The sequence below is a fragment of the Neurospora hispaniola genome (assembly GCF_033458365.1).
Source record: "Neurospora hispaniola strain FGSC 10403 chromosome Unknown B0T23scaffold_3, whole genome shotgun sequence".
Lineage (NCBI taxonomy): Eukaryota > Fungi > Ascomycota > Sordariomycetes > Sordariales > Sordariaceae > Neurospora > Neurospora hispaniola.
The window spans coordinates 2,744,943-2,757,088 of record NW_026944408.1 but is presented as its reverse complement, the minus strand read 5'-3'; the positions used below and the strand labels follow the sequence as shown (position 1 = coordinate 2,757,088).

Genomic DNA, 12,146 nt, shown 5'->3' with positions numbered 1-12,146 from the left:
AGTCGTCGGTTGCAAAGGGGAACAATGGTCGACACCTAGTTACACTAGGTGGTTTTGTTAAGCTTTCAACTTGAGTCGAGTCAAGCTAGTTTGGTTTGCTAGTTTGCTAACAAAACTTTTGCAAGTACCAGATCGGAATCCACGAAGGAGGTCCAACCAACACCTCGGCTTCGCTTTCTCAGCTGGTTTTCTTGGGAGCCTTGGCTGTTGAGGCTCCTCAGCCGCTGGTTGTCTTTCACTCGTGCACACACACATATAATCCAAGTAGAAGCGCGGCACCATTCCGAGCTGAACCCGCTGGACTGCTCAAGTGTCGATCTTGACAGCGGAATTCAGTCAAAATGGCGTAGCGTGCATGACCTGCCAGGCCGTCACTGTGCCCATTTCCAACCGTTCTTTGTTTCTTTCCATCCATCAGCCGTTCGTCCCCGTTGCTTGGATTCTGTATTTTGTTTTTCTTATGTGGTAAGGGAGAAGGAAGAAGAATTAGAAACACAAAGGGAAAAAGCCAAGTGTCGTTGGTGAAGTTGGGGGAGAAGCTTAAAGGTGTATTTTCGGTAATGGATATCGAGGACACCTAACAAGCAGTCGTCTGGGACTTGACATGCGGAGCTGTCCTGTCATGATGAAAATTTCTGTTTGCAAAGATCCACCATTATGACTCCTTTTTCTTCACATGATATTTTTCTTTTTCAAAGACAAAAGAAGAAAGAGTTTTTTTTTGGGGCAGATCATCCATCGAAGAATTCAAGAAAAAGGGGCAGCAACCAAACAACACAGGAGGTTGGCTTCTTAAACTCCGTATTTCGGAGTCCAAACACCGTGACCGTCAAAACACACGATGGTTGACAAGTAGGCGCGCTAGAACAAAGCGGGAAAGGCTAGCGTCCATCACTCACTCCCGTCCATCTTTCTTTCCCCGCAAAATCCCACCAACCAGATGTGCTAGGGTCGTTGCGCCAACCTCGGGACTTGGCGCGGGGTAGGGGGTGTGCAGTGGTCGGTCGCCCAGGACGGGACGGGAATGGCAGACAAAGGAATGGTCTCGGCTTTTGGCCATTTGACAACCGGGAGATGGTTGGCGATTTCTCGCTGTTTTTGTTGGATAGGTAGGTAGTTGAAATTGCTGGAGCTGTGAAGACCTGACAAATTCAAGAGATTCTTGCGAGAAAAATGCAACGTGACGGTCTGAACTCTTTATGACTCCAACAGCGTAGCATTCATTCACCGATATCCGGCGACCATTTCAGCCCCAGCAGCCCAGGTCGAGACCGAGATCGCTCTTAGCTCCAATGACTCTCTCTCTCTCTCTCTCTCTCTCTCTCTCTCTCTCTCTCTCACCTCTCTTCTCCACCATCTCTACCGCAAGAGGCTCAAAAGGTACCGGCCCCGTCACCGTCACCGTCTCCATCCATCCATTCAGCCCGGCCGCCCTCGTCGTCCATCATCACTTTCTCCACCGCCTCCGCTGCCAAACCTAAACACGACACACACTTGCACTGCGGCTCCGTTGCCATGACATAAACGATCCCAAATGCTAATTCCTTCTGTCGAAAAATGTCACCACATTCGCGATAGGGCCGAGGCTTCAAGGGATCGACCTACCTAACACGGTATAGTAGCAAATGTACGCCAAGACGCATGGAGCGAGTCAAACACCTTATGTAGCTTACTGTCCAGGGTTGTGTTGTTGTAAAAGCGAAATCGCTTGCATATTATGTACAAACTTGTATGTAAGTGGTGGGCCTAAAGGAGGAAGAAACCCGACTCCCCCCAAAAAAGAGGAATCGGCCCCGAGAAGACGAGACATGAAGGGGCACTTTTTTCTAAGAAAGAAAGTGAGTACAAGACGGGATTTTACTTGCGAAACTTGTAGAACAGAAACGACAGGCGACAGGCGACAGCCAAACGGGAATGGCGTGACGCCTACCGTTCGTTTCGTTGTGTGTGTGTATATGTCTTGGTTTCACAAGAGTTCCCCGTGGAAGCAAGCTGATGAAATGGAAGGATAGAATGGAGTTGGAATGGTTGCGTGCGTCTTCCTTTCTTCCTGTACTACCTGCGTACACGTGCATAGGAGTCATGGTGGTCGTGGTGGTTAGCTCCAGGGGAGACAACATCAAAAAGTGACAAAGGCGACAAAAGAAAAGTGATCGTAGGTATACATACCATCAGTCACCCCGCCTTTCCCTTTTCCTCGTCTCCAATCCCGTCCTCCGGGAACGCTCTCCCGAACACCGAGCTTGCCTGAGTCTGGAAAGTTGTCCGTCGGGGGTCGGGACCCCTGGACGGAGCCCAAAGTCTAAACAAGTGGACTGGACGGACCGTGGATGCAACAATGACAACGGATTGGGAAAGGCTAGGGTAGAGTTCCCCAATGGTCAATGGTGGAGGCGACACCGTCGATCCAGGTCACCATCGGCCATCCACCGGCGCACCCAAGTGTGTCCGTTCGTTGTGTCACACTCATCCAATTATACGTGAGCCATCGAGAAGACCGTGTGTAATGGAACACACTTTGAAAGAAGGGGATTGACGCCAGAGATCCTTGGTCAGTCATGTACTCATGTATGTACCATGCCAGATGCAACCATCATATCTGCACTGATGCACCGACCCCGACCGGTCGGCCTCCGCCGTGTCTGTCCGCAGTGCGTCTTCGATACATGTTGACACCGCGTCCGACCCGTACCCAAGTACTTAAACCTCGAATCCCCGTTGCATGGCCGATCGTTCGCAGATCTCCTCCCCCTTCTACAGCTTCCTATAAACGACACTTCTTTCCCCCCCCTCCCCCTTTCCCTCCCTCACCTTTACCGTTCTTGTAGGTAGTTCTAGGTGGATGTTGCTCGGGAACCAGAAGCTGTAAGACAATAATCATGTCCGATATCAAGGACCGTAAGTTGAATCCTTACTCTTCTCCTTCACGTTATTTCACGTTACCTCACACACACACACGTCACATTCTAACATGATATCACAGTCTCCCTCGAGGAGAAGACCCATCATGACCCTTCGGGGTTCAGCAGCTCCGACAAGGGCGCCGAGGCCGGCCGCATCTCCTACGACGTTGGTCCGAACTCCCCCACGACCGCAACTGCTCTCTCGCCGCCCGAGGGCACCACCGAGGCGGCCATTGTGCGCAAGATCGACCGACACATCATCCCCTTCATCATTTTCCTTTACCTGCTCGCCTTTTTGGACCGAGTCAACATCGGCAACGCCCGCTCCTTTGGACTCGAGGCCGACTTGGGGCTGGAGAAAGTCGAATACAACACGGCCCTAACCATCTTCTTCGTCCCCTACATCATCCTCGAGATCCCCGGCAACATCCTGATGAAGAAGTTCTCGCCTCGCGTCTGGCTATCCATCTGCTGCGTCGGCTTCGGTCTCGTCTCCATCTTCCAGGGTCTGGTGCAGAACTACGGCGGTCTACTAGCCACCCGTTTCTTCCTCGGCGTGTTCGAGTGCTCCATGTTCCCCGGTTGCTTCTTCCTCCTCGCCTCCTGGTACAAGCGCGCCGATGCGCAAAAGCGGTACTCGCTCTTCTTCTCCTCCACCTCGCTGGCGGGCGCCTTTGGCGGCCTGCTGGCCTCCGCCATCGGCAAGATGGACCACTTACAAGGCTACCGCGGCTGGCGCTGGATTTTCATCGTGGAGGGTTGCGTCACCTTTTTAGCGGGCGTTCTCTTTTTCTTCACCTTCCCCGCCTTCCCCGAGCAAGCACGCTTCCTCAAGCCCGCCGAGCGCGACTACGTCCAGGCCATGCTGCAAGCGGACCACGGACACTCGGCGGCCGAGCGCAAGATCACTCTGCGGGACGTCGGCAAGGCGCTGACCGACCACCGCATCTGGCTCGGCGGCATCATGTACCTCGGCCTGATCGTCCCCGCCTACTCGTACGCGTACTTCTCCCCGACCATCATCGGCTCCTACAAGTACTCGGCCATCCAGACGCAGCTCCATTCCGTCCCGCCCTGGGCCGCCGCTTTCGGGTTCGCCATGGTCACCGCCGTGGCTTCCGACTATCTCCGCCACCGCTTCATGTTCGCCATCTTGGGAATCGCCGTCGCCATCGCCGGTTTCGCCATACTCATGACCGTGCACGACCCAGCACACGTCAACGTGCAGTACGGCGGCCTCTTTCTCGTCGCCATGGGCGCTTACAGTGCGATGCCCATCATTGTGTGCTGGTTCAACATGAACTTGGGCGGGCACCACCGCAAGGCCATCGGCACGGCGTGGCAGATTGCGTTTGGCAACATTGGCGGTATCATTGCGACCTACAGCTTTGTGGCGAGCGATGCCAAGAATCACTATCGCATGGGGTACGCGATTTGTGTCTCTTTCACGTGCTTGTCAGCGCTGGCGTGTCTGTTGTATGCGATTAGTGTGACGATGGAGAATAAGAGGAGAGCTAAGATGCAAGGGGATGGGGGGTTGACGGAGGAGGAGAAGGCGGATTTGGGGGATCTGAATCCCGAGTTTAGGTATATGCTTTGATTGTGCCTGTATGGGATGATGTGCATGATGAGGATCATATGAGGGGAAGCGAAGAGCGAACAGAGGGTTTTTATTTTTTATTAATTTTTTTTATTTTTATCAAATGATACCATGGGATGTTTAGGAAGAAATGTTTGCTTTCAAAGCCATGATGACTTGTTTTGTTAGGAGAATCTATCAAGGCTTATACGTACAGACACCGAGGATCTATTGTACTCTATGAATGTATGCAACACTACCAAATTTTTGACTTTTAACATCCTCCGTCGAGCGTTCTTTTCCCATCATCCAATTCTTGATTAGTTGGCGTTTCTCATAACTATACAAAATAAACATTAAGATAACGCCACGGAAAACAGGTAATTCCATCCATGAGTCCTAGCGAAATACTAAAACTCGGAAGACAAGACAAGCCTCGTGATACAAGGGTATGACCTATCGATTTTGTCCGATGTATGACGTTTATGTCAGGTGTCAATTGTACAGTGCTCTGTGTCTGGAACGTGACGAGACCAGAAGCCAAACAGCAACTCAGTAGGCAAGACGGAGGTGCCCGCTGGTAACGGGTGTGACCCGTTCACTGCCTGACAGGCCCGACGTCCCGAGCTCCTTTTCGCTTTTGGAGGTTATGCAAAGGCCTTCAAGGTGTTCCAGAAGGATTCAATAAAAACCCGATGTATTGTTAGACGGTCGCCGAGTCTCCGAAGTCGCCTAGCTACGAGAGTGTTGTGTTTTGTATGACTTGTGGAAGTGTAAGGTGTAAGGTAGGGTGAACACACTTGGTATTGTTTGATTCATGGGTTGTTCCTTCCGGTGATTAACTGTGTTACATGGTGGTATATAAACTTTTCCCATAACCCGCTGACGTCAAGGGTCAGGATGATAGAGATATTCCCAATAATCAGTCTGATATCCGCAAGTCCCTGGGTATCCGAACATCGAAGAAAAACCAATTGCGCCCGGGTTACAACAAATGCAGTGCATGCCGAGTGAAAACGCAACACGCCGCTCCATCCTCCTCAAACATTAACTAATGTCCCTCGGACTTCGTGACAGTTGGGAGCTCCTGCAGGGCCTCTCCGAAGGTCTTGATAGCACCCCGTAGCTCCTCCTCGGTGATGACTAGCGGAGGAGCGAAGCGGATGATGTTGCCGTGTGTGGGTTTCGCCTGGAATTTGTGGTTAGCACTATCATCAGCAACGGGAGGAACGGACATTACTCACGAGGACACCCTTCTCCTTCAACAAAATGCACAAATCCCAGGCTGTCCGCCCAGCGGCCGCAGACTCATCAATAACCACGGCATTCAACAGTCCCTTGCCGCGAACGAGCTTAACAATGGGAGACTTGAACGCCTCCACTCCTTCCCGGAAGATCTGACCCAGCTTCTCGGCCTTCTCTACCAGACCCTCCTCTTCTACAAGCTCCAGCGCACGGAGCGATACCGCACATCCAAGCGGGTTACCGCCGTATGTGGAGCCGTGAGTACCAGGCTCAACGACGAGCATGATCTCCTTGTCAGCCAAAACAGCGCTGACGGGGTACATGCCGCCCGAGATGGCCTTGCCCAGGGTGATGATATCAGGCTTGATATTGGCCCAGTCGCTGCAGAGCATACGACCCGTGCGGGCAATACCGGTTTGGATCTCGTCGCAGATAAAGAGGACGTTGTGCTTCTTGCAAAGCGCGGAAACCTTCTGAAGGTAGTCCTCGTCGGGAACAACGACACCAGCCTCGCCCTGGATGGGCTCCACAATGAAGGCAGCGGTCTCCTTTCCGTGCGCCTCCAGTACTTCTTCTAGATCAGCAATGTTGTTGTAGCGGATGGTCTTGCCAGTCGAAGGGGAAACGGCGCCGATCTGGGGTACGTAAGGGCCATAGTTATCACGCGACTCGGGATCGACGGAGAGGGAGATGGCTGTCATCTGCGAGAGTTTTTGTTAGAATATCGGGGTGAGCAGCTTGGCGCTTAAGACACAACTTACCGTCCGTCCGTGGAAGTTGTCAGCAGCGCTGAACACCAGGGCCTTGTCATGTGGCACGCCCTTGACCTTGTACGCCCACTTTCTCGCAATCTTGATGGCTGTCTCGACCGCCTCGGCGCCGGTGTTCATGGGCAACACCATGTCGTATCCGAAGACGGAGCGGACCTTTGCGGCCCAGACGGGGAAGACATCGTTATGGAAGGCGCGGGAGCTCAGGGTGAGGCGCGAAGCCTGTTCCGTGAGGGCCTTGACTAGCTCTGGATGGCAATGGCCCTGGTTCACGGCGCTGTAGGCAGAAAGGAAGTCAAGGTAGTGCTTGCCCTCGGGATCCCACACATGAACGCCCTGAGCCTTGGCAAAGACAACGGGGAGCGGGTGGTAGTTGTGGGCGGCATACTCGTTCTCGGCGGCGATGGCAACGTTGGTCGCGGCAGCGTGGTACTTGTCCGAGCCGGTGATGAGGTGGTCGAGCGAGAGGGTAGAACCGCCGTTCGAAGCAGTATCAGCGAGTGGCGCCATGATGGTTGTGGTTTTGGTGGTGTCTGTAGAGGTGGTAAAGTAAAGGTAACGATGGCTGGCTGACTGACAGAGGTAGGATGAAGGAAGACTTGGGAATAAAGGATTCAAGTGGAAGCAATTTGGAAGTGTCTGGCCTTGATATAAGATAGAAACAGAAGAGAATGACCTGACTCGGGAAATGGAAAAAGCTGACCAGAATTCAAGAGGTCCTGGGAAAAGTTGGACTCGAAACAAGGAGCGACTGACTTGGGCGAGATCTGAGGCAACGAGGATCAACGAGGAACCTTGCTATGGTAGTACCTATCTGGTAATGCAAACGTGGACAATGGGTAACACCAACACTGGTCGGATGGTTTGCCACCATTCATTGCGTCCAAGACGGAGGTGGGCGTGGCCTGCGTGGGTAGGGTGCGGCATGCACTAGACCCCTAAGTGATAAACGTCCTGCACTAGACCTCTAAGTGATAAACGTCCGCATCACCGCTTTGCAAAAGACAAGGGACGGTGCAGAACATGACATCCGCCAACCCTCCGCGTGGACAGCAGCCGCCGCCGCTGCCGGACGCATCGAAGCCGAAGGAAGCCGCCCTCAGCACGGGATGCCGATGATGCGGGATATGCCTGAGCTTCATGTTCCTGCTGACTTGAGTTCCTCGAATGATCCCTGTCCACGAGAGAGGACTTCTCAGTGTGTAGACAGAGTACGTAGTGTATAACTGCACTAACATAACTTGATACTATAACTGCCGTTTCCACTAGTGTACTATATAGGTTCGTATGTAGCACAAAATAAATTTAACGGGGAGACGGAGCCTCAGTAAACGGAAGAACGGCTCCAGTCTGCAAGGTTCCCCCCCGCCGTCATCGGTGCTGTCACGGAGGGGCTCCGATCCGTGACGCTAACCAATCATGGCTGCGCTGATTACCGTGCTGCGTGATAGGGCTGGTAGCTCTCAGTTCGATTCCCCATTCCTTCCATCAAAGCGCGGGGGCTGTCAGGGAGATTGGGAGAGAGATCTGTCAGCTGGCATATGCCAGATCAACAACTGCCAAGATGAGGATCCCTTTGGCTGACCCCCCCCCTGAAACGTGCCTTAACAATTAACTACATGACAAAAGTACCTTCCTGTCGACCTCAACATCACCCACGGGCATCACGACCAACACTCCCAGGTCAAAACATGCCTGATGAACCGGCCATCTCCAAGCCCACCGAGGCTGAGAGAGCTAACACTGGAGATGTAAAGACACCAAAAACATCAACGCCAGCAACAAGACCTCATCGGCATGTTGTCTCTGCACAGGTTTACGACGTCCTCACCTTGCTCTTCGTCTTTCGCTTCATCAATGCGCTTATTCTCCGCACCTTCTTTCAGCCAGACGAGTACTTCCAGGCTCTCGAACCAGCATGGAACATGGCCTTTGGAGACCAGAGCGGGGCCTGGTTGACCTGGGAATGGCAACATCAGCTTCGCTCCTCTCTCCATCCGGCCATTTTTGGTCTGGCATACAAGGCTGCCCACTGGATCCTGTCCGCGCTCTTTCCTCCTGCTTTTGAGATGTTTGTTCTCGAAGCCTTGCCCAAGCTTGTTCAGTCTGTCTTTGCCGCCTTGTGTGACTTTTATACTTGGCAACTGGCCACCTCCATCTTTGGCGATGAGAGCAATGTCCCATGGACTGCTGTAAGTCACAAGCCCATGTATGCATTATGATTATATGTCTTGGACAACCCTTTGACTTTGGCCTCTAGCTGTGGATGACAGTTCTCAACCCATGGCAATGGTATTGCTCCACAAGGACTTTCTCGAACTCCTTGGAGACTACTCTGACCATTGCCGCCCTCTACTACTGGCCCTGGGATCTTGTTCAGGATGCCAAATCCAACAAACAGGAGCCTCTGCAGATCAAGGACAACCTGGGCAGCCTCCGAGTCTCACTCATTCTTGCTGCCGTTGCCGTCTTGCTACGCCCAACCAATTTGCTCATCTGGCTCGGAGTCCTCACCCTCACCGTCACACGGTTGACACTTGATGGAGAGTCTCCTATCAACAGATCGACATTGCTTGTTCTAGTCAAGGAGATCATCGTCTGTGGTAGTGCAGTCCTTGCCGTATCACTAATCTCGGACCGCCTCTACTTTGGCTTTTGGACCTTCCCGCCCTACAAATGGCTGTACTTCAACATCTCTCAGTCCCTCGCCGTCTTCTACGGCCACATGCCATGGCACTACTACCTTTCTCAGGGAATCCCTCTACTCACAACCACCTTCCTCCCCTTTGCGCTCGTTGGTTTATACAAGGCAACATCGTCTTCCAGAACCCTTACCGTCCTCCAGTCTAACATACTCAAGACGCTTTCCTTTGCCGTCTTGTCCATGGTCGGGACTCTCTCCATCATCTCCCACAAGGAAGTCCGCTTCATCTACCCTCTTCTCCCCATCCTTCACATCCTAGCCGCTCCCTATGTCTTCAAATTCTTCACCATCCCAGCAACATCAGCAACAGCAGCAACCACAACTCAAACCAAAGGCAACGCCGCCGCTCCCTCTTCACCAACGACGACAGGCCCCGTAACCCTCCGCCACAAAATCTCCCTCGCCAACCTCCTCTCCCTCAACCTCCTCCTCGCCATCTACCTCTCCCTCTTCCATCAACCCGCCGCGCTCTCCGTCATGACCTTTCTCCGCGCCGAATTCGAGCGCATCCACCCGGACTCGCTCTCCCTCGACTCTTCTTTGTCCCAAAAACAAGAACTCTTCGCCCTCTTCCTTACCCCCTGCCACTCCACCCCCTGGCGCTCGCACCTCGCCTATCCGGCCCTGCGCGCCAGGGCTTTGACTTGCGAGCCGCCGCTGCATACGCAGCCCGGGAGTGAGGAGAGGAGGGATTACATGGATGAGGCTGATCGGTTTTATAAGAAGTCCGAAGAAGAGGACGGGTTGTATGGTGTGGAGTTCTTGAGGGAGGAGATGTGGGGTGGTGATGGTCTCACTAGTGGCGGTGGTACACAGGGGGAGGAGATTCCGAGGTATATTGTCGGGTTTGAAGGGATTGAGGAGTCGCTGAAGAAGTTCTTTGAGGAAGACAAAAAGGGGAAGGAGATGGGGATTGAACTGAACAAGGTGTGGGAGGGGTGGAATGGCGCGTTTAATGAGGATTGGAGGAGGAGGGGGAAGTTGGTCGTTTGGAATACGGGGGTTTATGATGAGCTTGTTGCAGAACAAAAGAGGAGTGTGTTTTGAGTAGGTCTGGCGGCTAGATTTGGGAGATCAAGGTGGTTGTGTGGGAGAGTTGAGTGGTTCATAAAGAAGTGCTCTAGATAGGAGGAAAACTGGTAATATGCGCCGAGGATAGGCCTGGCGCAAAAGAATAAGAAGAAATGTAATGCAGCAGCGAAAAGAAAGCAGCAAGATCCAAAGAAATATGTACAACGAACTTGAGGAACAACTGAGGATGTCCAAAAGGCAAATAACCAGCTTAAGGCCGGCCTCTGCCTCTCCTCTCAGTCCCCGGCCCTTCTCACAATGCGGTATCTCTTCCCACTCTTCTTCATCTCTTCCCTTTGCGTTCTTTTCCTTGCCTCAGCCTCCTCCGCCCTTTCCGTCATTCTCATTCTTCCCATGCCCACCCCGTCGTGTTTCCTTCCCATCTACATCCCCTCATCGCCCATATGCCATCTCCACACTCTATATCCAACAACTATCCCTCTTTTCCCAATTATCTCTATTCAAGTTCCTTTTCTTTTTTTCTTATCTCTTTTCATCCTCACGTCAAAACAGGATTATCATCGTAATTCCCCCACTTTGTTGGCACCGGGCAGCAAGACACCTTCAGCGTACAAGGGCCCCCAGGGTACCTGTCCCAGGGCGGGTCGCATCCGTGCTTACCTGCCTTTAGGTTGTCCCGGTTGAGCGCATAGTAGCGGTCGTCTTGACAGCGGCAGATAGCGGGAACGCAGTTGTGGGGGTCGGCGCTGTTGGGAGGAAAAAAAAAAATAATGGGGTTAGTTAATTGATGGGTGGTTGGGATCGGGTGAACAAGAGGAGAGGAGAAGAGAAGGGAGTTGTGGGAAGGGGAAGAGAGAGAGAGAGCGGGATGTTATGTTCGAAGATGATGATGATGATGATGATGATGAAGTGCAAAGAGTTGAGGGGTGGGGAACGACGAAATGGAAAACACTTACAAATAACCACATTGACTCTTCGTGTTAAGTCTCCCTTCCAGGATGTGGCTCGCCACCATGCTTTGGACGAGTTTATCGTCGGTTGGGTGGGCTGATACCTTTCCTGTTCCTGTGATGCTTGTGATGATGCTAGCGGCCACAAGAAGTAGGGCGTTGTTGTTGACTGTGAACCTCATCGTCGAGGTCGAGTTCTCGTTCGACGCTTGGTCAAAATCGAAATGCTGAATGGGTGCTTTGACGGTGTTCCTTTTTTCTTTTCTTCTTCGTTCGTTCCTATCTTTGCTTATTGTCTGCGGCGTGTATGTTGAGAGTGTTTCGAAAAGACAGTAAACAGATAGTAAAGAAGAGTCAAGTCGGAGGAGTTCTGATTGGGTGACAGATGGGTCTAAGGAGTGTACAGAGTTGATGGAGAAAAATCTTCCTATAGTAACAGAGACAGGGATCAAGAGAAACGGGTGGGAGGAAGTGCCAAAGCGTCTTTATATCTCCCAAAGAAGTGATGAATAACCAAGAATGCGTGACGCCTCGAGTGGCTGAATAGTCGGGTCGGGTGGTCTACTTTGGCCAATTGTTGAAGGGAGGACAAAAGGGTTATAGCAGGATGTTGCCGATTACAAGGTAGCTCCAAAGACATTCCCTTCGTTTGAATGATCACGGGCAAGCAAATAGACATGGACATACCACTAGTTGGGAATAAGGGAGTCGGGAGTCACTTGGCAAGTGGCAGGTTCAAAGAATCAGGACGGCACACCAGGCAAGGCTTTGAACAAACTCACCCCTGACTAACCATGGGACTCGGGGGGTTTCTTTATGAGTTACCGTGGCACAACAATGAACTTGTCGGCCCCTGATCACCGCGTGACGCCTTGTAGAGAGACCATACTCTAAATATAAAGATGGCGAAGTTGAGGGTTAAGCAATATATAAAGGCAGAGAACAATTCTAAGGTGAGCTCAG

At 52.2% G+C, this 12,146-nt stretch overlaps 3 protein-coding genes across 3 annotated transcripts; 2 read left to right on the top strand and 1 right to left on the bottom strand.

Annotated features, from left to right (window-relative positions):
* The first annotated feature begins 2,682 nt into the window (after window positions 1-2,682).
* Window positions 2,683-4,607, top strand: B0T23DRAFT_118020 (major facilitator superfamily domain-containing protein). The gene is made up of 2 exons (XM_062831989.1): window positions 2,683-2,898; window positions 2,984-4,607. Exons 1-2 carry the CDS (start codon window positions 2,880-2,882, stop codon window positions 4,501-4,503), a joined length of 1,539 nt encoding a protein of 512 aa, XP_062694225.1. The 5' UTR covers window positions 2,683-2,879; the 3' UTR covers window positions 4,504-4,607.
* A 529-nt stretch (window positions 4,608-5,136) lies between these two features.
* Window positions 5,137-7,096, bottom strand: B0T23DRAFT_118014 (ornithine aminotransferase). Its single transcript, XM_062831988.1, has 3 exons — window positions 6,489-7,096; window positions 5,727-6,428; window positions 5,137-5,671 (listed from the first exon to the last, which is right to left on the bottom strand). The coding sequence occupies exons 1-3, from the start codon at window positions 7,005-7,007 to the stop codon at window positions 5,534-5,536; spliced, it is 1,359 nt and encodes a 452-aa protein (XP_062694224.1). The 5' UTR covers window positions 7,008-7,096; the 3' UTR covers window positions 5,137-5,533.
* Window positions 7,097-8,155: 1,059 nt separating this feature from the next.
* Window positions 8,156-10,482, top strand: B0T23DRAFT_335912 (Alg9-like mannosyltransferase family-domain-containing protein). The gene is made up of 2 exons (XM_062835799.1): window positions 8,156-8,689; window positions 8,758-10,482. The coding sequence occupies exons 1-2, from the start codon at window positions 8,189-8,191 to the stop codon at window positions 10,246-10,248; spliced, it is 1,992 nt and encodes a 663-aa protein (XP_062694223.1). The 5' UTR covers window positions 8,156-8,188; the 3' UTR covers window positions 10,249-10,482.
* The last annotated feature ends 1,664 nt before the right edge of the window (window positions 10,483-12,146 follow it).

Coding starts and splice junctions, on each gene's coding strand:
- B0T23DRAFT_118014 (XM_062831988.1), bottom strand. CDS start 7,007: ATGGCGCCACTCGCTGATACTGCTTCGAACGGCGGTTCTACCCTCTCG. Junction 6,429..6,488: donor ACAACTTCCACGGACGGACG/GTAAGTTGTGTC, acceptor AAACTCTCGCAG/ATGACAGCCATCTCCCTCTC. Junction 5,672..5,726: donor TGAAGGAGAAGGGTGTCCTC/GTGAGTAATGTC, acceptor CACAAATTCCAG/GCGAAACCCACACACGGCAA.
- B0T23DRAFT_335912 (XM_062835799.1), top strand. CDS start 8,189: ATGCCTGATGAACCGGCCATCTCCAAGCCCACCGAGGCTGAGAGAGCT. Junction 8,690..8,757: donor GCAATGTCCCATGGACTGCT/GTAAGTCACAAG, acceptor TTTGGCCTCTAG/CTGTGGATGACAGTTCTCAA.